At 40.4% G+C, this 24,999-nt stretch overlaps 1 protein-coding gene across 1 annotated transcript; it reads left to right on the top strand.

Annotated features, from left to right (window-relative positions):
• The first annotated feature begins 202 nt into the window (after positions 1 to 202).
• On the top strand, positions 203 to 20,119 carry hsf2 (heat shock transcription factor 2). The gene is made up of 12 exons (XM_085382043.1): positions 203 to 517; positions 913 to 1,021; positions 6,604 to 6,731; positions 8,046 to 8,170; positions 8,922 to 8,997; positions 9,338 to 9,399; positions 10,614 to 10,692; positions 12,016 to 12,146; positions 13,289 to 13,576; positions 17,112 to 17,214; positions 18,048 to 18,114; positions 18,797 to 20,119. Exons 1-12 carry the CDS (start codon positions 425 to 427, stop codon positions 19,129 to 19,131), a joined length of 1,596 nt encoding a protein of 531 aa, XP_085238169.1. The 5' UTR covers positions 203 to 424; the 3' UTR covers positions 19,132 to 20,119.
• The last annotated feature ends 4,880 nt before the right edge of the window (positions 20,120 to 24,999 follow it).

Here is a 24,999-nt window from a genome sequence, read left to right as displayed (position 1 = left end):
CAACGATCCATCCTGACCACCCCACTGAGAATTTCCTGGCTCCGCCGCTGGATTGCACGTGAGCACGGGCTGGGTGATCCCCGCACCCTCCCCGTCCTATCGGAAACGTGTACATGGACGGACACGTTTGCGGGACCAATCGAGATTTCCGAGTAGAGTCTGGAACCCCCCCTTAAAAAAGTAAACGAGGGACTTGACGGAGACCGATGTGCAAAGCCTCTCTTTTGTTTGCATGAAACTCCACGTGAGAAGGCTTACGTAAAATCGTTTTTGACCAATCAGCTCCTGCTTACTAGAACCGGAAGTTGTACGCCATTGGCGTTTTCCTTAAAGCAAGACTTGACCAGCGTTTTTATAGGCTACAAAACAAACCTTATATTACGGTTTTTAAATTTCGAAGTGTACCTGTCGTTAAATTGGCAATATGAAACACAACTCGAATGTCCCAGCTTTCCTCACTAAATTGTGGACGTTGGTCGAGGACACAGACACCAATGAATTTATTTGCTGGAGTCAGGTAAAGTTAAAGCTGCATACAGCTAGCATGCTAGTTTTAAATGCCAAAGCAAACAAAACATTTAGCTAGCGAGAATAACCTAATTTAAAAAACGGTAATCAAAATTAACAACAGGATGTGATCATCCTTGATTTTCATAACATGTATTCGACAAATTGCATTGTGCAAAGCTAAAAACAAACTATTAGCTAGCCAGTAATTTTTCTTTGCTGCGTGTCTGCTGCTTAGCTAGCCTACGCATACAGAACCAGTCCCTGCATGCGAGGATCAGTTTCAAATTTTGGCCTCTACAGGTTGATAATTGTGTTTGTGTGTAATTACGTACACGCTAAAATAGTTCCAGTTGTCCTTGAAGGTGCGTTCTCACTGTCGTAGTGTTGATTTTTTTTTTCCAGGAGGGCAACAGCTTTCTAGTTTTGGATGAGCAGCGCTTCGCCAAAGAGATCCTCCCCAAGTTTTTCAAGCACAATAACATGGCCAGTTTCATCAGGCAGCTCAACATGTGTAAGAATGCTTTCGTTACCTCATCTTGGTCTGTAGCTGTCAAAGCAAACGCATTCTGCTTCTGAAAGGTGTCCTTTTTTCTGCTGAAGAAGTTTGTTTGAATTTGGCTTTTTGTGTATTAGACAGCTACGCAGGTGCTTTGTAAGTAGTAACACACATGTCAGTTCACTTCATTCATTTCTGTGCAAAGATCACAATCAGGTTATTGTTTAAACACCCATCCACTAGACCACCTAGCAAAAATGCATGGACAATATCAAGACCGCCATTGATTACAACTAATTTGTAGATTACTTTCACAGTTGTTTGTTATATGCCTTTGTTTTTTCACATTTTAAGTTATTATAGTCAGATTTAGGGTGGGAACCATGGAGTAGGCTGCGATACATCAACTTATGTCCTGTGGCATTTATCAGAGTCACATGCCATGGTCGTAATAAAGCTGTTGGCTTCACTACAAGTGTAGCGTGAGCTTCAGTCTTTCAGATACTCCATGCACCTTGTTGGTGAAGTTGTCCCTGAAACTGTTGTTCTGTGACATATCACAATAGCTTTATGACGGCATTCCGTTTGTCCTCCTTTTTTGTAGGTACCCCCTTATAAAGGTTAATGAAGTGTTAAGTAAGTGAAACTGATAGGGTAGTGTTTTTAGAGCAGTTGCATTAAAAAAAAAACAACAACGTATTTTGCTTCATCTTATCCATGACCTTCAGGGCTCACAAAATTTCAAAATCCCTGGTAGCCCTTCGGGCAGGGACTCTTCAATTTTGGTAGCCCAAAATAAATTTAAGTAGCCCGAATAAAAAAGAGAGCAATTTTTTGATTGATGTTTTGTTTCCTTTACAATATTATACATTAAAGTATAATATTGTAAAGGAAACAAAACATTAATCAAAAAATTGTTGAAACACAAATTACAACATTGTATAAAAATTACAATCATCAACTCAAATACTTGGTTCTAATTGAACAGAAACTTCTATGAACTTGTAAGAACTGTGTAGGACATGAATCAGTCTGTGTCAGATCCTGAATTTGAAATTTCCACTGAAGTCACGGGTAAGAGGCAAGTGGAACCAAGATCTAGGCCATTTGCTTTTTGAAGTTTGCAAAGACTGCTAAATTTTGCCAGTGGTAGTTCACTATTTTCAACATAGTACGCTGTTTTAAACTGATTTTCAGGTTTATTTTTAGTATGTTATTTGCAATTGGTGTTTGTTCTGGGAAAGATATTGCAGACTGAGCAATAATGCATTTCTTGCATTTCTCATGGGTTCTAATGGGGGCCTTTCTTAAAATGACTGGTCCCAGTAACAAAGGCGCTTGTCGACTCAGAAATCGAGGGAAAACCAACAACACACCCGGCAGAACATTATGTTATTTACACGGGTGCACATAAGTGGTCCGCATGTGCGCATTTGCTGTCAAAATAAAAGAAGCGCACCAGATAAGAAGTTGCAACGTGCGTTTGCGTCCATATAAAAAGCACTGTTTTTGTCCGCTAGAGTGGGATTTTCACGGCACATTCTGCACCACATCTCTGTGCGTTCATCGTTTGTTTGAAGCCAGCTCACCTCCTGCAACCACTTTTCCGAGAATACGCGCTTCTTTTGTGGTTCGGACTCCTTCTGACATTTCTTTGGAGGTGGAGGAACATCACAGTAATTGCTTAAAAATGACTTGGGTCGTTGCTGTGCTTTTTGGAAGTCGAATTTCCCAGAGGAACCCACCCGAGGGATTAATAAAGTTCTATCTTATCTTATCTTATCTTATCTTATCTTATCTTATCTTATCTTATCTTATCTTATCTTATCTTATCTTATCTTATCTTATCTTATCTTAAAGGAGCTTCTTCGATATCTTTAAGAGTTCTAAACAAATGTCTGTCCTCCTCCAGAAAATCCTATGTACGCAAACACGCGTTGCAACTTCTTATCTTGTGCGCATTTTTTATTTTGACAGCGAATGCGCACCTGCGGACCACTTATGTGCACCCCTGGTTATTTAGCTCGTCATATTGCAGCCACAGAAATTCTTTTGTCCATGAAACCATAAAGCTGCACTTTCTTTTTGCCTTATAGTCTGATTTGTCATAACTTTTCCGTTTTGTGGTAAGCTTTTCTTTGGCTGTCACTTCTTCACCCTGACCTGTCTTATTTGGCTCAGCAGAACTAAAATATATATCCTGCTGCTTTTACACACGCACTCACATAACGCTCAGCGATTCTCTGTGCACATGTTTAAGCTGCGGGAGATTTCACTTGTCATGTTTGCATAGTAAGCTAACGATTGATAAGACGATGTCAGAGGAATTGGTGCGCAAATTATCGTCATTCACCAAACAGTACTGTCGCTCTCTATACACAGTTCGCGCAATTGCAAAGTGAAAGCAAAAAACAAGCGCAAATTCAAACGCGATTTCAATATGTCACATATTGACAGTGGCTCACCGATGCCAATGACATAATTACCCAGCTACATTTCCGAAAGAATGCAAAAGCATTGACATATATTTTTCCTTCCTACAATAGCCCAACGGGCAGGGCAGAGAGAGATTTTGGTAGCCCGACTGGAAAAATCGCTAGCCCTGGGACGTCGGGCTAGCGATTTTGCGAGCCCTGACCTTATTGCAAAAGCAATCAGTATGATGTATTATTTCACTCCTAGTCTCATTTCCTTATCACTTGGGATAATTTTAGAGACTGCTGGATAGTATAGTAACCACATGGCATATTGCAAGTATTACCTGCTTCCTAGGAGACAATCTATTCAGTGCCATGCTCAGTCACTGGCTAGTGTGCCAGTCTGCATGGGCAAGATACTAATGCCAAGTAAGCACTTACAGCAAAGCAGAAATGCATTATATCCGAACCAGTCCATTTACTATGTATAGCTACTTACTGTAAAGAATTAACACTGTAAACTAGAGCAGGGCGATATGGCCAAAAGTATTTATCACGATATATATTTGAAAATTTGCAATAACGATATAACTGACAATATAATTGATGCGAGACAAAATACAACTCCACAACATTACTAGCACAAAAAGACAACCTTCCATTTATTTCCACTTAAACAAGAAGCTGGTTTTTATGTACATTAAAGCTTTATAAAAATGTAACAGTGCAAATGCAAATTCCTTGCTGAAAGTTTAACCAAAAGGCATTTCCAGTAGAAATGGGCTGACATATCCTGAGCATAACCATGTATAATATCCACTGAAGTTAAAAAGAGGTGCTTTGCAACATTAAACTGCAGTGTGCAGTACGTATTTTTCGGACCATAAGGTGCACGGGATTATAAGGCACATTAAGCGAAACAAAGCAGTCAGATAAATCAAACTTTATTAAACTCATTCTTCTTGCTTCCTCCACTTCTGTACCATTGATTCATTAATGTTGAATTCTCTGGCAGCTGCTCTATTCCCATGTTGCAGTATATTAATGACTAACCTTGTATTGTGGATGATTTATCTCAGTTGTTCTCCTGACTGAAGTTTGGTCCATTTACAGCATCCTGCCATGCGATTGCATTTGTCTCTAACTATCAGGAACTTTAACGTTAACTTTTATAAGTGGAAAAGTGTTAGTGTTCGTCCTCCAGCTTCACTGTTTATGTTATGCTAACATAGCTGTGTCGCTAGCGATCACGTAGCACATCATTATATACCAGCTAGCCCAACTTCAGTAACCCTACAAACGTCACTGCTGTTTAGTTTCCTGTCTTCATTTATGTTGGAAGTGATAGCAGAGCTGTACGTTTGAATTTTTTCAGAAATCTCTCAGTCAGAACATGCTATATCATGCTTAGGTAACTAGCGAGCTAAGTTCCGCTAGCTTCCTGCTAACTTCTAACTCCGTTAAATGTAATAAATTTTGTTTTCATGGATGCCTGGAAGTTAAACTTCATAGTTACACCTGGTAAAGCAGCAATGCTGATCGTTTTATTAAAGATGAAAGAATTTAGACAGTTTTTAACTCTCAGTGATGCTGCAGTGTTCGTTTGACCTGAAGCATACGGAGTTTAGGACTCAGATTACTACCAGACTAAAGAGCATCTTAGTCCGACAAATACGACAATAACAACGGCCGCTTGCATGTTCTGCAAAAAAATGTGCTTTGTCGTGTATCTGACGGACAAACACCAAACCAGTTCCACATCACTGAAGTTGCACCATTTTTACAAACCAATTCTGGTTCATCTGTTTCACTCAACAATCGGCCATGTGCGTATGAAAACAAAGGCACTGCGCATGCGCGTTTTACTCATATTCTATCGTGATATTTCATTTTCCTATCATTGCCTAACATTATACCGGTATTACCGTGAACGGTATAATATGGCCCAGCCCTAGTGTAAACTCACCTTTTACGTTTTAAATTCAGGATGCGGTTGTTCTGCACCAATGTAACAATAAAATTGGCTAGAATCACGGGACTACAGCAGGCACTGTGTGACAGTTCTGTGACTCCCATTTTCAGCATTTCTACCAATTCTTTCTGAACAGTTTTGTCTTTTATGTTTTGTCTTTTAACCTGTAGGGCAGGGCATGTTTCTAAATGCCATTGTATTCAGGGTTAGGCCATAGTACCTGGTACCAGGTACTAAAATAGTACCTCCAAAGTGATCTGAGAAGGTACTGAAATCTGGTGTAAAAAGACTCCATGCCACCCATTGGCTAATCAGTGGCGTCACTCGATGAGTCATGAGAGAGTCTTGTTCTCAAAAATCAAAGCTGCCATTTTTGAAACCCAGCAACAAGGAAAATGGCAAGAAAAACAATGCTGTGGTCATCTGACAAAAAGCCACATAGCGAGCAGCAGGTAACTCATCGCCTCGACGTCCACCTTTGTTGTAGCGTTTGTGTCGCATACTAATAACATCAAGGGACGCTTGGCCGTGTTGCTGTAACAACAACCAGCCATTGGGTTGTAATGTGCCATATGGCCATTGTCAGCGTTCCATCAGGGCGCACCGTTTGACCATCAGTTTTCATCAAGTGGTCAAAGGCTGAGTGTATCATCCATGGAGTGAATTATTGGAACTGGGCGGGTCTCCTGTGGGTCTCAGTGGTGGCTCTTCCCCTGAGCGAGTGTCCTCGGGTCACTTGTCCAGTTTTCTCAAATTTAGATTTTGTTTTTGTTTTTTATTCTTAAAAGAAATGCTGCACCCGATCCTGCCAACTTTTCAGCTCATAGCTCTTTGAGAATCACCTTCATATAGTAAAAATATTTTGTCTTTCAAACTGTTAACTTTTAATAAATTCAACAAAATTTTATTTTATTTCTATCATCCAAATCACAGCAGCACTTGCTTTTGTTTTTATACTGTAAGGTAAATACCTTAGAATAATAGGGTAATTAGTGGAGCTCCCACCAGGCATCGAGTCAGTCACGTGACTACAAGCTATGGACTTAGAGGGGGCAAAAGTCACAAAACACTGAAATCTATGATATAATTTTAAGTTTTTGGTTTTTGATCGTATGACTGTACAAGTGTCAGTATACTGTATATATACTTGAAATCCAGGGTCAATTGATTGTTTGTTTTTCTTCCCTGTTCTTTGTGTCTGTGTGTAGATGGATTCCGTAAGGTGATGCACATTGATACAGGCATTGTGAAACAGGAGAGAGACGGTCCAGTGGAATTTCAGCACCCCTACTTCAGACAAGGACAAGATGATCTGTTGGAGAACATCAAGAGGAAGGTGGTGTCTTCCACCATTGTGTCATGTAAAAATGTAGCTAAAGTTACCCCCATGATTCAGACAGCTGCCAGTATCTATGAGTCCCAAACCTTGATGACTTAAAAAATTGATTGTTGTTTGTCAAAAACATCCTCCTGCTCCTTGGAAACCTCCTGACCTTCACCATCATATTTTTCAAATGTATACAATTTCATTAGGAGTCTAAATGTAAGATGCAAATGACAGCTTCCATTGTCTTCTAGTTAGGTTGAGAGAAGACACTTTCAAGTTTGTCAGGGAATTTGTTTTAGTCCATTTGAAATTGTGTGCTTCTTACTGATAAACTGAGGCTGCTGAACTACAGTTCCATGATATGAGAGTTCTGACATTTTTCCACTAACTGTAAAACAGTGAAGAGTAACATAAGAGGGTATAATCCTTAGTAGCATAAGGAACAAATGTTTTTACCCTTCAGCTGTGAAAAGCTCATGTGATATTGTCACCCTGCGGGGCAGGCTGGCAACATGGACACGCCAATTTGTGAATGCAATAACCCAAGAAGGAAGTCACCTAGGGTTTTGAAATTGATGCCATAGATGCATCTACTAAAAATCATGGAGCAGTTAAAATCTTAGTGACCTCGACCTCAAGGTCAAGGTCAGAATTCAAGTTTTCTGAAAATCAGGTGATTGCTAACAAAGCGATGTAAGATTTTGAAATTGATACCATAGGTGCATCTACTAGGAGGCTGAGGAGTACCGCTGGCCAGCACCCATGTTTTGTTTTTTTCCTGATCTCTGGGGGATTTCCAGAAAATGGTAATGCAACGTGCAGCCAGACTCTGATAGTGTAGAAAGAGGCGCTGGTGTGAATGAGGCAAGTTGTGTTTTTGAGTGCTCGGGGTAGAAAAGCGCTATATAAGAACCAGTCCATTTCCATTTATCATACACAACCATGTGTTAAGAAGCTCCAGTCGATTGAAATGCTGCCTTGTTTTAGGAAGTAAATATGGAACAAAGTATTTTGCAAACCATTTCCTTTTTTTCTGAATCAAAAAATGATTTTCAGTCAGAAAATTCAAATGTCATTCCAAATTTTTTTTTTTTTTTTACATTTAGCCTATACCACAGTCACATTTGGACCCCTCTATTTGTTTAGTGTCATTACAAGGACGACAGTAACAACTGTTACTTCGCAAATAGTCTCAGCTGTGCTAAATCATCTCAGAGAGAGTTTGTTGATGAAACCATCTGCTCAGTCTTCTGATCCATTGTGGCAGATCACAACTTTGCTGTCCTTTAAGCACAAGACTTAGTCATGCTTTATGTTTTTCAGGTTTCTAATGCTCGACCAGAGGACAACAAGATTCGACAGGAAGACCTGACCAAGATTTTGGCAAGTGTTCAAAGTGTTCACAGCAAACAGGAGAACATCGATGCCCTGTTGGCAACACTCAAGAGGTGAGTGTAGGGCTTTAAACCAACAGATGCAAACCAACACATCTGGAGAAGTTGCATGTAAAGGTTTTGGTCAGTAAATAGTCATTTGTATTTCTTATTGTTATTGGTATCATTTTTTTAACACAACAAAAATACAGAAACCTATCACACCTGACACTATGTATGTTCTGAACAGGTCACCGTCAATCACAGAGCTTGGTCGTGTAGCCTGCTGGATGAAGTGGTAGTTACATGTTAAAGTAACACCCAACTAAATAACAGGTTTCTCACCAGAAAGTTAAATTGTTCCATCCACTTTTAAAACATTGTTTCTTTTTTGCACATTGGCAGTGTTTCAAAGTGAACATCTCAATGGCCATTGCGCATAAAAGCCTGTAATTTTCACTCGTCTTTCCTGCTATCAAAATGCACCAGGACCTGTAATTTAGGAGAAATAAGTCAAAAAATATACCTTTGAGATATTCCTGTTTGTGCCAGAACAAAGGCATGAAAACACATCTCTTAAAGTGTTTTATATTTGAAGTTAAAATAGATAAACTATATATGTTCCATTAAAATTGTTATGCAGATCAGAGAGAGTTGAGCAGTAAGCTCGTGCTGATTTGAGATGTAATAACCCGATTGTGTTTGATCAGTGTATCAGGAAGGAATTCTTACATGAATGCAAGACTGTGTAATCGAATACTGAATCTTACAGGTGACAGCTGGTCCTGTAGTCCAATCTGTTGACTGCAAAAATCGTATTTTTCAGAGAGAACGAGTCTCTGTGGCGAGAGTTATCAGATCTGAGACAGAAACATGCCCACCAACAACAGCTCATCAAAAAGGTCAGCAGTCATATGATTTGGAACTGTATTCATAAGTTATGATTGTATCTTCATTAGATTATACTGAATTTAAAGTTGAACTTCTTTTGTAATAAATGTCATAATATTATGCCTTATTATTCATGTTATGTTGTTGATATGTTATTAAAAGACTCTTTCTAATTACTTGGTACATTGAAAGCTAAACAAGTTTTTTAGTGATTTATCCCGTTTCTTTTACCACCTAATTTTTCAGCAGCCAGACGTAAAACCTTTATCAGCATGTATTAAAAATACAGAGATGAAAAGCGATGAAGTGTTCATGTCAGGCTTGAATTTTTCATACTGGTCTTTTTTTCAGTTGCTCCATTTTATTGTTACATTGGTGCAGAACAACCGCATCCTGAATTTAAAACGTAAAAGGTGAGTTTACAGTGTTAATTCTTTACAGTAAGTAGCTATACATAGTAAATGGACTGGTTCTGATATAATGCATTTCTGCTCTGCTGTAAGTGCTTACTTGGAATTAGTATCTTGCCCATGCAGACTGGCACAGTAAGGAATCAAACCACAAACCTTCTGATTAGTAGATGACCACCCCTATACTAATAAGTTGCCAAAAACCTTGTGTGTTAAAGATAAATAAATAGTAACAAAAGTAACGGTCAAGATGTAATTTAGGGAGGGGAAAAAAACTGTGTGGTAAGCGGTAAGTAAGACTGCTCGTGGATAAAGGGCGTCTGTTTCCAGTAAGGGTCCCCAGGCTAGGATCCTGTGGTACTTACAGATACAGACAGACTGGTGATGGCTAACCAACTGGAGACACCAGTGGTGGGCAAGCAGACGACTAATCCTGTAGTGATGTTGACTACTGAGGACAGACACCCTCTCTACTTTTAGGATTAGGCTTAAAACTTTCCATTTTGACAGTATACAATAGTAAGGGCTGGATCAGGTGATCCTGAATCCTTCCTTAGTTAAGCTGCTAAAGGTCTAGGCTGCTGGGGGATTCCCATGATGCAGGGTTTCTTTTTGACTAAACTCACTATGTGTTTATACACCTCTACATTTAATTATTAGTTATATTCATCTTTGGTCTTCATATTGTCTTCATCCCCTCATCCCAACCGGTCGCAGCAGATGGCCACACCTCCCTGAGCCTGGTTTTGCTGGAGTTTTCTGCCCGTTAATAGGGAGTTTTTCTTTCCCACTGTTTCAAAGGGCTTTGCTCAAAGGGGGTTATATGATTGTTGGGGTTTTCTTTGTATTATTGTAGGGCATTTATACTTACTGTACAAGGCGCCTCGAGGCAAAAGAAAATTGAATTACATTTTGGAAGTGGGGTTGTCAGTTTTATGTAAGGCGTATGTGATAAAAATAATTCACTAGTATAACACTAATATCATACTAATAAAGTTACTGTTGTAGGTGTTTCAAAGTGTAACTTTTTGTGAGTTTAAATTATACAAATGATAAAGCTGCTTTTTTATTGATTACTAGTGACATAAAATATTAGTTTGGTTTTCAACAAAGGGTTGGCCATTAAATACAATGGTACAACAAATAAGAACTTTTAACAATAAAGATGTTTTCCAAAGGACTACCATATCACAGTTTTTGTCTTTGTTTTTAAACAGGCCCATTCTTATGAATGGCAATGGGAAGAAGCCCAAATTCATTCACCAGATCTATGATGACAAAGTGTGTGTTGAACAGGTCAGTAAAGAATGGTTACTGTTCACATTATGCTTTTCAAAAGTATTGTTTTTAAGTGCTGCCTTAAATAAATTAGAAGTCTAGTGATACCAGAAATGTTTCCTGTATGATTACCAATACAGTAACTCTGAACTCAATACCCAACTTTGTACCACAGCAGAAAAATGAAAATTTCTATAATGTTAGCCATTGCAAATATTTTATCTAACTGAACATAATTAATTTTACAATCACAATGGTAACGTGTATTTCAGGATAACAACACCAAGTACTATCTCATTAACAAGTCAATCACGAGCTGCTGCTCTTGTGGGTCCCTTTAATATGTAGTTTTTTTATGTGGCTGCCTTAGTCTTCAGCATGTTGCTGTAGCTGATTTGCAGCAACTAACCAAACCAAAGCAATACAAGACAAGCGACTGGCTTCCTGTGTTGACACAGGTTCTTGGCATTTAGTTTGAAAGTCCTGATTGTAATTCAATTAATCTGATGGTCTGATTAATTTAGAGAGGTACTGAGTTTTTCCATGTAAGAATGAATGTATTTATTAACTTTTTGGTAAAATTAGAGTAAGAGAAGTATATTTATAACTACAAGCCTCATTCATCCATTCACAAATCCTGTCATACAGGCACTTCATTCTCTGTCCAAGTACTTTGCCAAGCACACAAACACTCACACTCACTATAAACTGATGCTTTGGGGTAGTTCAGGGACTCAAACCAGAGGAGCCAGACTGAATCACTCACCTTCTAATTTAATAGAAAGTGTGCTGGACGTCCTGAGCAGTAGTCACACTAAATGATCAAATACAAATTCAAAACAGTTTGTTTTATTATTTTTTTTTTGGGATGGATCCCAGTTTTGCTGTTCTTTGCATACTAAGGTTTTAAGTTGTATTTGTAGATGCAGTGAAGAACTCTGCCCCTGACCGTTGGTCACAGATGTGCTTGTGCAGGCAGTGATTGCCACAGCAGAACTGTCTACTCTTGAGGCTGTGGCTCTAAGTGCCTAAAGTTATTGACTATTCAAAATTTGCTTTTATATTTTTCTCTGCGTACAGATTTCATTCATCTAAGACTATGAACAACAGATGATGATATTCCCAAATTCTTTGCAATTTAAAGTTGAAATGTTCCGCTTTAAGGGTTTTGTTCACCTTGCCCCGTGTGTGTGTGTGTGTGTGTGTGTGTGCGTGTGCGTGCGTGCGTGCGTGCGTGCGTGGTCCTAAAGTTGAGCATTGGCATGTTGATTATATCATCTTGTAAGAGCTCTGTAAACAATCTTTTCTAAAGTCATGAATCTCTCTGTGCCCCGTGTTAAGTCCTCTGTCAGTAGTATCAATGGCGTAAAGGGTTCTGAGCTGTCTGATGATGTCATTATCTGTGACTTGCCTGAGAATGATGGAGAGGTAACGTCGGAGATCACAGAAGAGTCACAAGCCTACGAGCAAGGGTAAGACGATTTACCTAAGACTTCTTGAAAGGCATTAGCATTCTGCCCTTATAACATCAGATGGTAACATCTTAACAGCTGTAGTAGAGGTGTGCTTTGCTCTGTCAAGTGCCTTTGAAGATGTTGAATTGGTACTCCAACCTGCTACACTGAACAATGGAATAGTCAGTTTGCATCAATACAATCTATATAGTGTCATTACATGACATGTTGCTACCAAACAAGACCCATCATACTTGCTGAGCTCTTTGTAGCTGTGAAGTAGTTACAGTGGTGTGAAAAACTATTTGATTCCCCCCCCCCGTTTTTTTTTTTTTTGTTTGTTTGTTTGTTTTTTTAAATATGTTTGTCACACTTAAAGTGTAAAGAGTGATGCACCATTGCATGCATCAATTACATCCTTTGGTGGACATAAATGATTCCCCAAATACTTATTTGGGAAACTAAAAAAGCAGTTCTGCATGGCATGATCGCTTCATATGCATCAAATAAAAAACACACCAAACAAGAAATCAAATGTGAAGCACAAAATGACAGAACTATAAATCTATTTGCAACCAATCAGTTTGAAAAAGCTTTGTGAAATAAGGAAAATAATTTGGAATTAAACTCATTGTTAAAAATGAGGTCCACAGATTCCAGTACAATTAGGAAAAAACAGGTAAATACCTAGCAAATCTTTCTGATGTATTTCTGTTCCTTCGCGGGCCCTTGGATCAGTCGACCAGCTGCTTTTGGTTGTCCCAAAAATTGAGGTTTTTCACTTGTGGCTCGTTTTCACCTCGTCCTGTTTTCCTTTTTGTATGTCCTTGTCTTGTGTTATTGTTGCTTTGCTAAAAAAAAAATTTTAAATAATGATAATAAATTTTAAAAAGAGGAAAACAACACACTTCACTTTCAACATTTGTTCATTTTTCAATTCAATACAGGTTTGAAATAATTTGCATATTATTGCAACATTGTGGTGTTAATTTTCCCACTAAATATTTTACTTTAAAGACTGGTAATGTATATGGCAACCAGTGCCATAAAGTCTTTGCCAGTTAAGTAAAATGACAATACACTGACTTTAGAAAGTTGTGTTTAGGTTAAGTTTTAAATATATTCATATAGTTAAATATATTCTATATGTTTTCCTTCAGCGATGTCGAAATTGTGGAAGTAGAGCTCGAGAGCTGTCCAGTGCTTCCAGCTGAAACAGAGGTGTGCACCACCATTACAGAAGGCCTCAAACACACTGAAGCTGTGTCGGCAGCCGCAGCAGATGACGGTCAGAGGAGCAGCACTCTAGACAGCAGTGGAACAACTAGTAGTGCCCTACAGCTTAATAAACCCTCAGTGCTGAGTCTTGAGGACCCCGTGAAAATGATGGATTCCATCTTGAATGAGAATGGAGCAGCAATATCACAGAACATCAACCTGTTGGGGAAGTAAGTTTGAACCGAAATTCTCACTGAATATTGATGCTTCATTGGTTGTTTAGATTGTGAGACTTTTATTTTCAAATAAGACTATCGATCCCTTTCAGATGTTTACAAAACATTTAAATGGAGCACTGAGCTGATGTGGAACTGATGGCTGACTGGTTACACTGAGGTCATCCCTTGGTTATAAGATACTCTGTGACCCAGATCCTTCTGTGTGAAAAACTGATCTTCCAAACTACGCGGGGGATCATCGTAGTGTAATGCATAGTCAGTTAAACTGGTGTGTGAATATGGGTCACTCTAATGTTGTTGGACCCTTGTGGCCCTCGTGAATCTTTTACTGATGATTTGGTAAGAAACATGAATGTTAGTAGCCAGGTAGAGGTCATTTTGTCGGCCTCTGGCAGTGCTCCTCCTGTTCTTTGCACAAAGAAGCAGACATTGGTCTTGCCGTTGGATAGATGCTTTTTTTTGGGGGGGGGGGGGCTGTCTTTTGTTATCTTGTGCACATTCTTGAGATTATGCTGGGTGACATCAAAATGTCTTGTGATGGTGTATATAAAGATGAGACAGCACTTTTACTGGGCTGCAGGTACCGTCTCATGCTACAAGTAGTGAAATGGACACTTAACAAGAAGCAGAACTCAAGTAAAATTAGTCGGGAAGGATGGTCTGTGTCTACCACCTGTAAAACCACCTTGTTGGGGTTGTCTTGTGCACTTGTTAAGAAGTTCAGCAAGCTGTCTATACCTGAGGACTTGGAAGCTGCCAAACAAACACTCACAGGCTTTGCCACCTGCTTGAAGAAGCGGAGAGATGGTCACCAGGAGAATAAACCAGATATTCTCCACTGGCCATCCAATAGCTGGCATTTTGGCTAAGTCTCAAATATGTTCAAAGGATGGCTAGAGGGCAAAGGAGCACGATACTGGTTTTTTTTCTCACCAGTAGCTCTGACGTCACATGTAAACTGTAGATAGAGGCTGGGGTTAACCACACCAGGCAAGACCCCAGGAGCAGGCTGTGCAAAAATAGCTAAATAGTTGACACACAACTGGATGTTTCCACGGGACAGTGATCGCTACGTTTCTGAAATATGTAAACTACGCTTTAAAGCTAGGTCTGCCCCAGGTAATCAAATAATTTAAATGAACTCTGGAATTCTGCTAGCCAAATATCGAGTAGCCTAATATCAAGTGAGAACTACACGAGAAGTTACATTTAAAAGCTATCATTGGATTACATGTGCAGTATCAAATGCACCCTTCCCATGTTTGTAACATGTAATGTCTTAGCTTTAACAAGGCGTTATAGAAATGTCCATGTGGAGGCCAAAAAAAGTCTTTCGTTTTCTGCCTGCTAGTTATTTATACTGGGTTTCTTTAGCTGTTTACCAGCTAAAGTTCCCACGGCACATTGTAAAAACATCCCTCTGGCCAGACATGATCATTATTTCTGATGCCTCAAAACATCTGATCATGCTGGAACTCACAGTGCCCTGGTAAGAGCAGATCCAAGAGGCCAACGAGAGAAAGCGCGCAAAGTACCAGGAACTAGTGCAGGACTGCAGGGGAAGGGGCTGCAAGACTTTCTATGAGTAGGGATGGGTACCGGTGTCCGGTGCCATGATGGCACCGGTTCTGACATAAACGGTAGTAACCAGACCGCAAAGCAGCGCACATTTCGGTGCTTTATTTCGGTGCTTTTTTTTTTCCTGAGCTGTGATACACTTCTAGCCAATAATTTTACGTTTCCGAGGATAGTAGGCGGGTCCAGGTACGTGCGTTCTTTTAGAGCAGAGCTACAGATTAAAATGTCCAAGGCGAAGCGGTCAAAAGTCTTGCTGTACTTCACAGCAAAATATGCAAACTCAGCAGCCTGCAACAAGTGCTTTAAGGTGATACTGTGATACTGTCAAAGGAGGTAACACCTCGAATCCGATGAAACACCTGGCGACGCATAGCGTTTTTTTTAAAAGCCCAGAAATGCGCCGTATGATAGCTTGCTGCCAGACCTCACACCGAGCGCATCTACTGTGCGTGGGTTGCCTGTTATCTGACCTGGAGTTAGCAATATCCCCCAAAAACCCCGAAGAGGAGAGTCCTGGCCCCTAGCCCTGCCAGTGTAGCAGAAATGATGACGGATGATGATGCAGCGGCAGCCGTTCTTCTCTGCGTGAGTAGCTTAATGTTCGTGTGTAATTTACGTTGAGTAGGCTAACCACGTTATTACATTAATGCATGTAAAGTGAACTAGCAAACATCATCATAGCTACATGCGGCTGTCTTCTTGTTTGATGGCAGATACTCCCTTCACCCTGGCCAAAAAGGCTAAAATGACCAAAGAAAAAGTGGAAAACAGCTAAACATGAGAGGTTTAGGACAAAGTTTGTGTTTTTTCCATTGTTTAAGCACTGCTTCCAGCCAAGAGTGATGCCATATATGCCCCATAGCTGCAGAAAAGGCTAACATTGTTATCTTTTTACAAAAAACCAGCTGAACATGAGAGGTTTTTGGACCAATTTTGTGTTCTCCATTCTTTAAGCACCGGTTTGAGCACCGGCACCGTTTCAAAAGTACCGATTTGGCACCGGTATCGGATAAAACCTAAACGATACCCATCCCTATCTATGAGCCCATAGAAGTGGGTTGTAGGGGCTTTGCAGGACAATCACTCTGCAAAGTCCTGGGCCGACTGGGAGTGGCTGGGGCAGCCAAGAAGAGGGCTATCCAGGCTGTGAACAAAGCGGCAGAGAAAGCCACAAGGTGGCTGTGGATTGAGAGGGCTGATCCATGGGCAGCTACTGGTACCAAGTTGGGGCCTGATCACCCCCGGCTGGGTCGCCTGGGCGAGGGTGTATGATGTTGCGAGACCTGAAACACCTGAGGATACATCACAGAAGATGCGTACCAGTGCATCCAGGAGATGTGTCTTGCATAGCCAGCCTGTCCTTGGATTAGCCACTTAGTTCTCCAAACCCTTTCACTACAACGGTACCACTTTCTGCAAGGCAGCACAAATCACAGATTGTTTTTGGCAAGCCATATAAACTTTCACTGGAAATCAGTTATGGTTAATGTCATGTGTTAGACTGGTCAGGCACAGTTTCCCAAGAACACTGATTACACTGAACCTTATCTTAGCTAATTAGCACATACCCTTGCTCTGACCTTCCAAGCTGGATTGACCCATCCATACTGACAGTATATGTTGCTGTGTTTATGCTGTCTGTACAGAGTCATGGAAGCAACATTGTAAGGGGGCTGATTATGCACAAGATGCATATGTAACATTGTAAAAGCATTGCATGTGCGTTGCTGTTTTTAGTATTTTAAATACTTTGCTGTGTGCTGTGTGCAGTATGCGAACCACAAATTCCCCAAATTCTAGACAGCTGAACAGGCATGTAGTACATTTAAGTGTCTAGTGCTGTCACATTTTAACTCTACAACTCCATGTTGGTCATGTGATCATGTGAATATGGTGTTCCATTTCATTCATTTTATTTAACGTGTGTGAATTTGTCTTTTTTTGTTAGGGTGGAACTCATGGACTATCTGGATAGTATTGACTGCAGTCTAGAGGACTTCCAGGCCATGCTTTATGGAAAACAGTGTGGCATTGATTTTGATACTCAAGAGGTAAGATAGCATTATACACACACACATCATAAACACCCACTTAGGTCATTGGTGGTTTCTAGCCTTAGTCAAACTGATCAGATGTGTTATCCAAAACTGGATAAGCTGACCATTGGTACTTCCACTGCTATAAAGGTAATGTAATGGGAGTATTTTGAGGTAAAAATATGGAAGGAGCCACCCATTCATTTTCTGCTGCCTGTCCATCTCTGGGACGCAGGAAAGCCAAACCTACCTCTCCCCATCAACCTCCTCCAAGCTCTTCTGGGGGAGGGGGCGCTGAGGCATTCCCAAGTTGGCTGAGACATAGTCTTGCCAGTGTGTCTCCTCTTAGTTTCGACATGCCTGAATCACCTCACCTAAGAGGTGGTTCTAGTCAAGTGTCTGACTCTGTTATCTCAGGGCTTTCAATTGGAGGGAGGACTTTTGTTTTAAGTCCTTCCTGAATGACCAAGCTGCTAACCTCTTCACTATCTGGCCTAGATACTCTACAGAGCAAGCTTCTTTTTCTCTGCTTGTATCAACAATCTCATTCTTTTAGTCACTACCAAAAAGCCATGGCCATAGATGAGAGTGGCAACATAGATTGACTGGTAAACTAATAGCGTCGATTGCACACTCGGCAAGAAGAGACTGCAGCTGCACCAGTCTGCACGTGCCAGTTTTCTTCTCAGAGACACTTGCAAGTGTTCCACATATGGCAGCAGCTCATTCCCTGTCTGTAAGAATATTTGTTCTTGAACATGTAAATCTGTTCTCTAACTTCTAATTTACATCTATGCTGTTAGCTTTTGTCTGTTTTAAAGCTTCTGTCTTGTGATGTCACCCTTCAGGAGAATGTGCCCTCCAAAGGGAGCACAGCAGAGGTGAGCAAAGGGAGGAGTGAGGAAGATAACACAGGTAAGGATAAACTACACAATGAACCAAAGATAGTTTTAAATTAGCCATTGGATATATTGCAAATCCAAAAGGTACTGCTGAAATGAGTTAGATGCATATGGATGTCATTATTTTCTAAATTACAATACAACAGATGTACAGTAACTATGTACTTTCAGTATCCTGTAGGCAATTACTGATTGTTAATGCTATAAAGTCGTCACTGTTTTGTGCTGTAAATCTGTAATACAGACTGTTATAAGCAGTTACAAGCAAAACAATCTTCCTAAGATTAGTACTTAATTTGGTATGATACTACTGAAACATTACACTTTATTAGGGTTAATGATACTTCATATAATGCCATTTAAGCTTTTATTTCCCACACTGTGGTGTGAACTTGCTGGTTTTATTTAATAAGCAGCTGATTAAGATTTGGAGTAATATCTAAAATTACAATTAATTAACAACTCTCTCTACCTGCAACATTGTGTCTCCAAATCGGCGTCAGAGAGCAGACATTCAAATATTTCACAAGTTTAGTTAGTGTTGATTGTTTGAAGCTCTTTTCTTTATGACATGAGCAGATGATCATTAATGTTATGTTGTTAATAAAGTTGTGAAACATCCTTTACTTTTCCTGTGTTTTTCTCCATTGAACCAGATATATTTAAAGTTTGTTTTTTGTTGCTCCCCCCACAAGATAAGCAGCTGATCCAGTACACCACCTGCCCTCTGTTGGCTTTCCTCGATGGCTGTATTCCTCCTCCAGACCTGGATCTAGCCATAGACGGCAGCAGCACAGGCTCCTCAAGCACCCAACATGAGCCTTCTTCCAGCTCTGTGGCTTCTATTGATGCTGAGAAGTCATCAGAGATAGTGGACACCAGCTTGGAGTCGAAGCAGGCACATCGCAGCTCGCTGATTCGCCTGGAGCCCCTGACAGAGGCAGAAGCTAGTGAGGAGACCCTGTTCTACCTATGTGAACTGAGTCCTGCTGGGCCTGAAGCTGATTCAGTTCAGCTTAGCAGAGTGTGAACACCGAGACTGCTTCAATCACAGACTGTATCCCTCAGTTATGTTAATACTTCCTCTCATCTCTGGAGTTCTTTTAAACAGCAGAAAATGAAGCGAAAATCTTCGCGGCTGCAGTTTGGACACATTTTTAGATTTATGACTTTGGCTTTGGGTAATAGTCAGTCACTCAAAAGTCACATCTGATTACTCCATACTCATTCTCTTTGTGTTCTGTAAGGAAAACAATCCAGGTAAATCCTGGAAGGTGTGTTCGTCATCTGTGGGAGGGGCACAAAGAGCTAAATGAACTTCCACATTTCTGAAACTTGATCATTTTACTTTCAAGTTCTAGAACTTGAATTTTTTTTTTCAAATCAAAGGTCTCAAATGTAAAAATAAGGCACAAAGTGGAGGCATTGTAATCACTTGTGTATAAGCTCTGTTCATCTCTGTGCTGCTGGATCCACAGACAGAAGAATACATTGGCTTTCGTTCCATCTCCTTCAGCGTCTTTGTAGTCTAAAGAAAACTGCTTCAGTTTTGCTTCTACAACTTTAGTGAGGATGAACAGTAAACTGTTGTATATAATTTAATAATCTATTTATTCTAGTTTTTGTTTATATTTGGCTTAATGTTTGTGCACAGAGCTTAGACTTTTCATTAAGCAACATTCCTGCGGATTGTGTTTTGTTTAGGGAACACCTCGGAAAGTAACTTGTACATTTACATTCAGTTGAATTCTGGAGGACTGGGGCAAACACTGGATTAAAAACGGAAACAGAGGATAATATTCAATCCTTCAGTCAGCTCATAGTTTTCATTCTCAGAACTGCAGACAGAAAAAATCTTGATGATAATATGTGAGTGGCTTTAGCATGTGTGCATGCTACAGATATGATAGATGTGGAAAGAATGCGCTGTGTCCACCCGACCACACACGAGACATACAAAATATATATTGCGAAATCTGTCCTGCATTCCTTTAGCAGTATATAACAATAAAGTTGAGTTGTTGTAAGTGTCAGTGTGTTTTTTGGAACGGTGGTCATAGATCATAGAGAAGTTTGATTTCTGTTTTATCCTCACCCGGCCGGGCAGACAGTAGCTCCAAAATGAGGCACAGTACAGTTGGTGCTCCTACTACAAATTCAGTGACAGAGGTCAAGTTTTCTGAACATTTTGTGAATGTGCTAACTGAAGAAAGAAGCCACCTACCATTTTTAAATTTATACCTTATTTATTGGGAGACTGAGGGCCAGCAGCATTTTAACCTTTTAGCATTTTGTACACAATAAGACAAATAAGAATATGAGAAAAGTAGAAATGATCATTGATTTCAGGAAGAAATCAATTATATCCTGGCATTGACTGTCAAGCGGTTTTCTGTTGAGAGGCTCTCAGACTTCTGCTTTTTGGGAGTTAAGGTCAGGGAGGACCTGATCTGGGAAATGCATACTGCTTGGCTAGTGAAGATACCATGCTAATACCATGCTTCTGTTGTGCTGAGAATTGCACCTAAGTTTTCTTCAGTGTTTCTTTGCTACAATAACAACTATTCTGATTCTGAAAGAGTGTAGGTGTTCAATAGCACCATCTGCTGGATTAAATATTCATTGCAGGCAACCTGGATAAAGCTTAGAGACTAAACTACAACATCTGGACTAAATGAGTGATGAATGGTCTTTACATAACCAGCAGATGATGAAATAGAAGTGTATATATTCACATTAATTAGATGAGAACTACATATGATTGACTAATAGTCTGTCAAATGCTAAATTTACTGATCTTTTTTGTAAGCAAGTATAAGTGGGAACACAGGAAATAAAAGCCAAGGTTTTGTTTAGGAAATAGAAGTGCTTGTGACAGTGGGAGTGTTTGTGTATTTGTATCTGAGGGCAGAAGGCACGGTTTACAAATTTTTCCACAGAATGAGAGGTTTTAGTAACATCAAAATTTAAAGCAAATCTGTAGAGGTACAGGTAAATGTTTCTGATACTCCCAGTATACTAGAGGATCCTGTGTTCTGGATATGTTGCTCTCTGAGAGATATTGCTGGACTTGGGTGATGGCATTAGTAGTTGCTTCGGAGTTCTTCCACAACAAGCTAAAAAGTAAGCACTAAAGGCTGTCTCCTATCATCTTAGTTGTGCTTTCTACACAATTCCTATACAATTTGGCACCTCACTGCAGTATGACACAGCAGCTGCACCAGTCTCATGGTTTTTCTTAAAGCGATACACGCAGTGATACGGGGGAGTCACTGTTTTCTGCTTCATACACTACTGGCCTCTATAGTCACCATCACTACTGATGACTGTAGAGCTCACTTGAGTACAGTGAACTCAATGTCATGTTCAAGAAACTAGTTTGAGATGATTTAAGGTTTTGTGACATTGCGTGTTATCCAGCTGGAGGCAGTCTTTTGAAATGGATACACTGCAATCATAAAAGGAGGGACATGTTCAGCAACAATACTCAGGCTGTGATATTTAAATGATACTCAGTTGGTACGTGCCAAAAAATATCCTCCACACCACACCAGATGAAGCAAGGCTTTTATGTTCAAGCCTAGAAGTGATAGATTTCGATATCACACTGTTTTGTCACTGTAACGTTTGTCCTGTAAAGTATCCACAGGACACGGGTGTGGGGACAGCAATACCTTCATTAATACTGTGGTTTCAGGTTCACTGGGACACAGTCACTCCCGCTCTCTGCTGTCACGTCCACTCTTCCGCCTCTGACTGTCACTGCGAACATATAAAGAGTGACAATCACCTTCACTTCCCAGCACACCTGTTCACCCCGCCCCTGCGCCGCCCCGGGAGCTCACTGCGTCATCCCTCCTCTGCAGCTGGCCAGAGACCACACCCACGCCACAGTCACATGATGCTAAACAGAAGCTGTCAACTCAGCTCTGGACAGTGGGCAATCATAATGAAGCAGTTCAACTTGTAGATTCAAGCTGCACTGCTCTTCATACTTTTGGCCACCAGATGCCACCAGCGAGGACGGTGTCGAAAAGCTTCGAGTAACAAACCCTTTTTCAAGACCAGCTTCAGTGATTCACAAAGCTTGATTTTGCCATCACTAATCTAAGGAGCTTGGAAAGAAAATTGACTGGAAGGAAAATTTCCAGGACCTCCTTAATCCCAATGACATCTTCTGTAGAGGAAGCAGAATCTGGGTATGAGATTCTTGATAGGGAACCCTTCACCTCTGGTGTCCACCATCCAGTGCATGGATTATCGCCATGTTAGGTACCATCTTACAACCACAGTGCCTTGCAACAGCCTCAGCAATGGAGGTGTTGAGCACGGTCCATTCAGCTTATTGTCTCCAGCCTCCTTCAGAATGATGTTAAAGTCATGCTGTTGAAATACTGTTGAAGGAACTGAGATCACCTTCTGTTGTAAGAGTGATCCAATGTTAGCATTCACACTTTAGTGAGAGGTGAAACAGATTTGACCTAAGGGACAATCTTTTTTCTTTTGTAACCAGTTAGAAGATTTTGGCTTTTATGAATAATAGGATGAAATCTCTATCAGTCATCTGCCACCCAGCTGATAGAAATTTCCTTTCCTGCAATAATAACACCTACAACTGAAACGGCTCCGACCTGTAAGGTCAAAAAGGGCATCGGAATCACTTTCACAGTGGAACAAAGAAATTCACCGCAGTTGCGATAATAATATGCGCATCTGCTGCAGCCACAGGTTTGGATGGTCGTTAAAATGGAGAGATATCTGACGAGAAACATGCGTTGCATCTGAGACAAACAAGGCAAATGCTGATAATAAGGCAAAAAGGAAATACGATGAAGTGTATCTTGCTCTTGGTTTCACGGTGAATGTGATAGGAGATGAAAAGAGACCGGTGTGTATTTTATGTTTGAGAACTCTGGCAGTTGACAGTATGATGCCCAACAAATTAATAAGACACTCAGAGACATTACACCCCAATGACATCCATAAGACACTTGACTTCTTTCAAAGAAAATTGGAGATTACCGTCAGCAGGAAAAAAAATAAAAGCTCTAACCTGAGATTCTGGCGTTTCTGGCAAAATACATTTATATTTAAAAATGAACTCAGGATTTAATGAACGATATCGCGTTATTCAAACTAAAATCGATTTTACTCAGAAAATCTATCATCGAAACCCACCCCGAGTGAGTCTGGCTGGTGTGGAGAGGGAGCATCCACTCATGGATAGAAAGCTGTGGGCATTCTGCTTCCATTTGGCACGTCCTACCTCTGTGAGATGGAGTGAGCCTCACTGAAAACAAAGTATAGATCTAGGTTGAACATTGAACATGACTTGACAATGGCGGTATCAAGCCTGCAACCACAGGCTCAGTGCAGCCACTACGAGTGACAAGTATTAAACTCTCACTAAATTATATATTTTTTCATCTCTGTTCATGAATTTCTGGATTTCTTTTTTCATAAGACTAAGACTGAACTTTATTTTTGCATTTCTGGCAAAGTTCACATTCTGTGTAACTTGCTGCTTTTTTGAAGAAGTGGTGCAGACTAATGACACAGTCTAGTGACAAAAGTTGCAAAGTTGTTTGAAATGAAAGTTGTTGTAGTCTGAGGTGGTATAGTCTGTAGCACGGGGGGCCCCACAAGGAACAGTACTTGCCCCTTTCCTCTTCAACCTGTACACTGCAGACTTCAGTTATAACACAGACACTTGCCATCTCCAGAAGTTCTCAGACGACACCGCCATTGTGGACTAGGCGTCAGAGGGAAACGAACTGGAATACAGGGGGGTCATCATCAATGACTTTGTCAGCTGGTGTGAACAGAACCATCTTCATATCAATTCCAGCAAGACGAAAGAGCTGGTGATTGACTTCAGCAAGAAGTCCCCCCTACATCAGTGAACATCCAGGGTTTGGACATTGAAATGGTGGAGGAGTACAAATACCTGGGTGTTCACCTCAGTAACAAACTGGATTGGTCCGCAAATACAAATCCCCTTTACAAAAAAGGTCTAAGTCGTCTTCACCTGCTATGGTGGCTGAGATACTTTGGGGTGAACAGGACTCTTTTAAAGGCGTTCTTCTACGACACTGTGGTGGTGTCTGCTATCTTTTATGCTGTGGTCTGCTGGAGTGGTGGAATGGCAGAGAGGGACAGGGGGAAACTTAATAAACTGATCAAGAGGGCCAGCTCTGTCCTGGACTGTCCACTGAAGTCCATCAAGCAGGTTGGCGAGGAGAGAATGTTGTCTAAGCTAACATCCATCATGGACAACACCTGCCACCCCCTGTATGAGACTGTACTGAGCAGCCTCTACAGCAGCCTCTATTACATGGTTATCTAACTCATCACCAGTTTAATTGACATATCATATGTTTTTAATTGCTGCTACTCATTAGCAGCTTGTTTGTACACTGTATATTTCACCAGGAGCATTTATACACCCCCCACACTTATGTACATATCTCTGTATGTATATCTGTGCATACGAATTTCGGTTGCTGTGTATATAGGACTACTTTGTGTCTATATTCCTCTTGCTATAAGAGCTGTGTGACACCCAAATTTCTAATTCGTGGGATAATAAATGTTTATTCTATTCTATTGTTTGTTTAAAAGAAAAATGAATGAAGAATTCATTGTGAATGTGCTTATTATCAGAACAAAGTTGCAGCTAGGCTTTTCTGTCTTTGTTTTGTTTTTGTCTGTGGCGTGAAAATCTTTCCTCCTGCATGTAGTGAATGATGTAAAAACGTTGACAACCACTGGGGCTTTGACAAATTTGCTATAAGGAACACATCAAGCCATAAACTCATATACTGAGGAAATGCTTTAAAGAGGCCTAAGAAAAGACTAAAGCTGTCTTCTGTAACAAGTTCAGAGTAAAAATGTCTAA

The sequence above is a fragment of the Rhamphochromis longiceps genome, linkage group LG15, assembly GCF_057381845.1.
Source record: "Rhamphochromis longiceps isolate RC_006_pf linkage group LG15, R_longiceps_female_GT1.1, whole genome shotgun sequence".
Taxonomy (NCBI): domain Eukaryota; kingdom Metazoa; phylum Chordata; class Actinopteri; order Cichliformes; family Cichlidae; genus Rhamphochromis; species Rhamphochromis longiceps.
This window is presented reverse-complemented; position numbering and strand designations above follow the sequence as displayed.

What these genes read in the sequence shown, in the direction of transcription:
- hsf2 (XM_085382043.1), top strand. Translation starts at nt 425, where the DNA reads ATGAAACACAACTCGAATGTCCCAGCTTTCCTCACTAAATTGTGGACG. An exon ending in CTGTTGGCAACACTCAAGAG is followed by an intron (nt 8,171 to 8,921) that starts GTGAGTGTAGGG and finishes CGTATTTTTCAG; the next exon opens with AGAGAACGAGTCTCTGTGGC. An exon ending in CTGAATTTAAAACGTAAAAG is followed by an intron (nt 9,400 to 10,613) that starts GTGAGTTTACAG and finishes GTTTTTAAACAG; the next exon opens with GCCCATTCTTATGAATGGCA.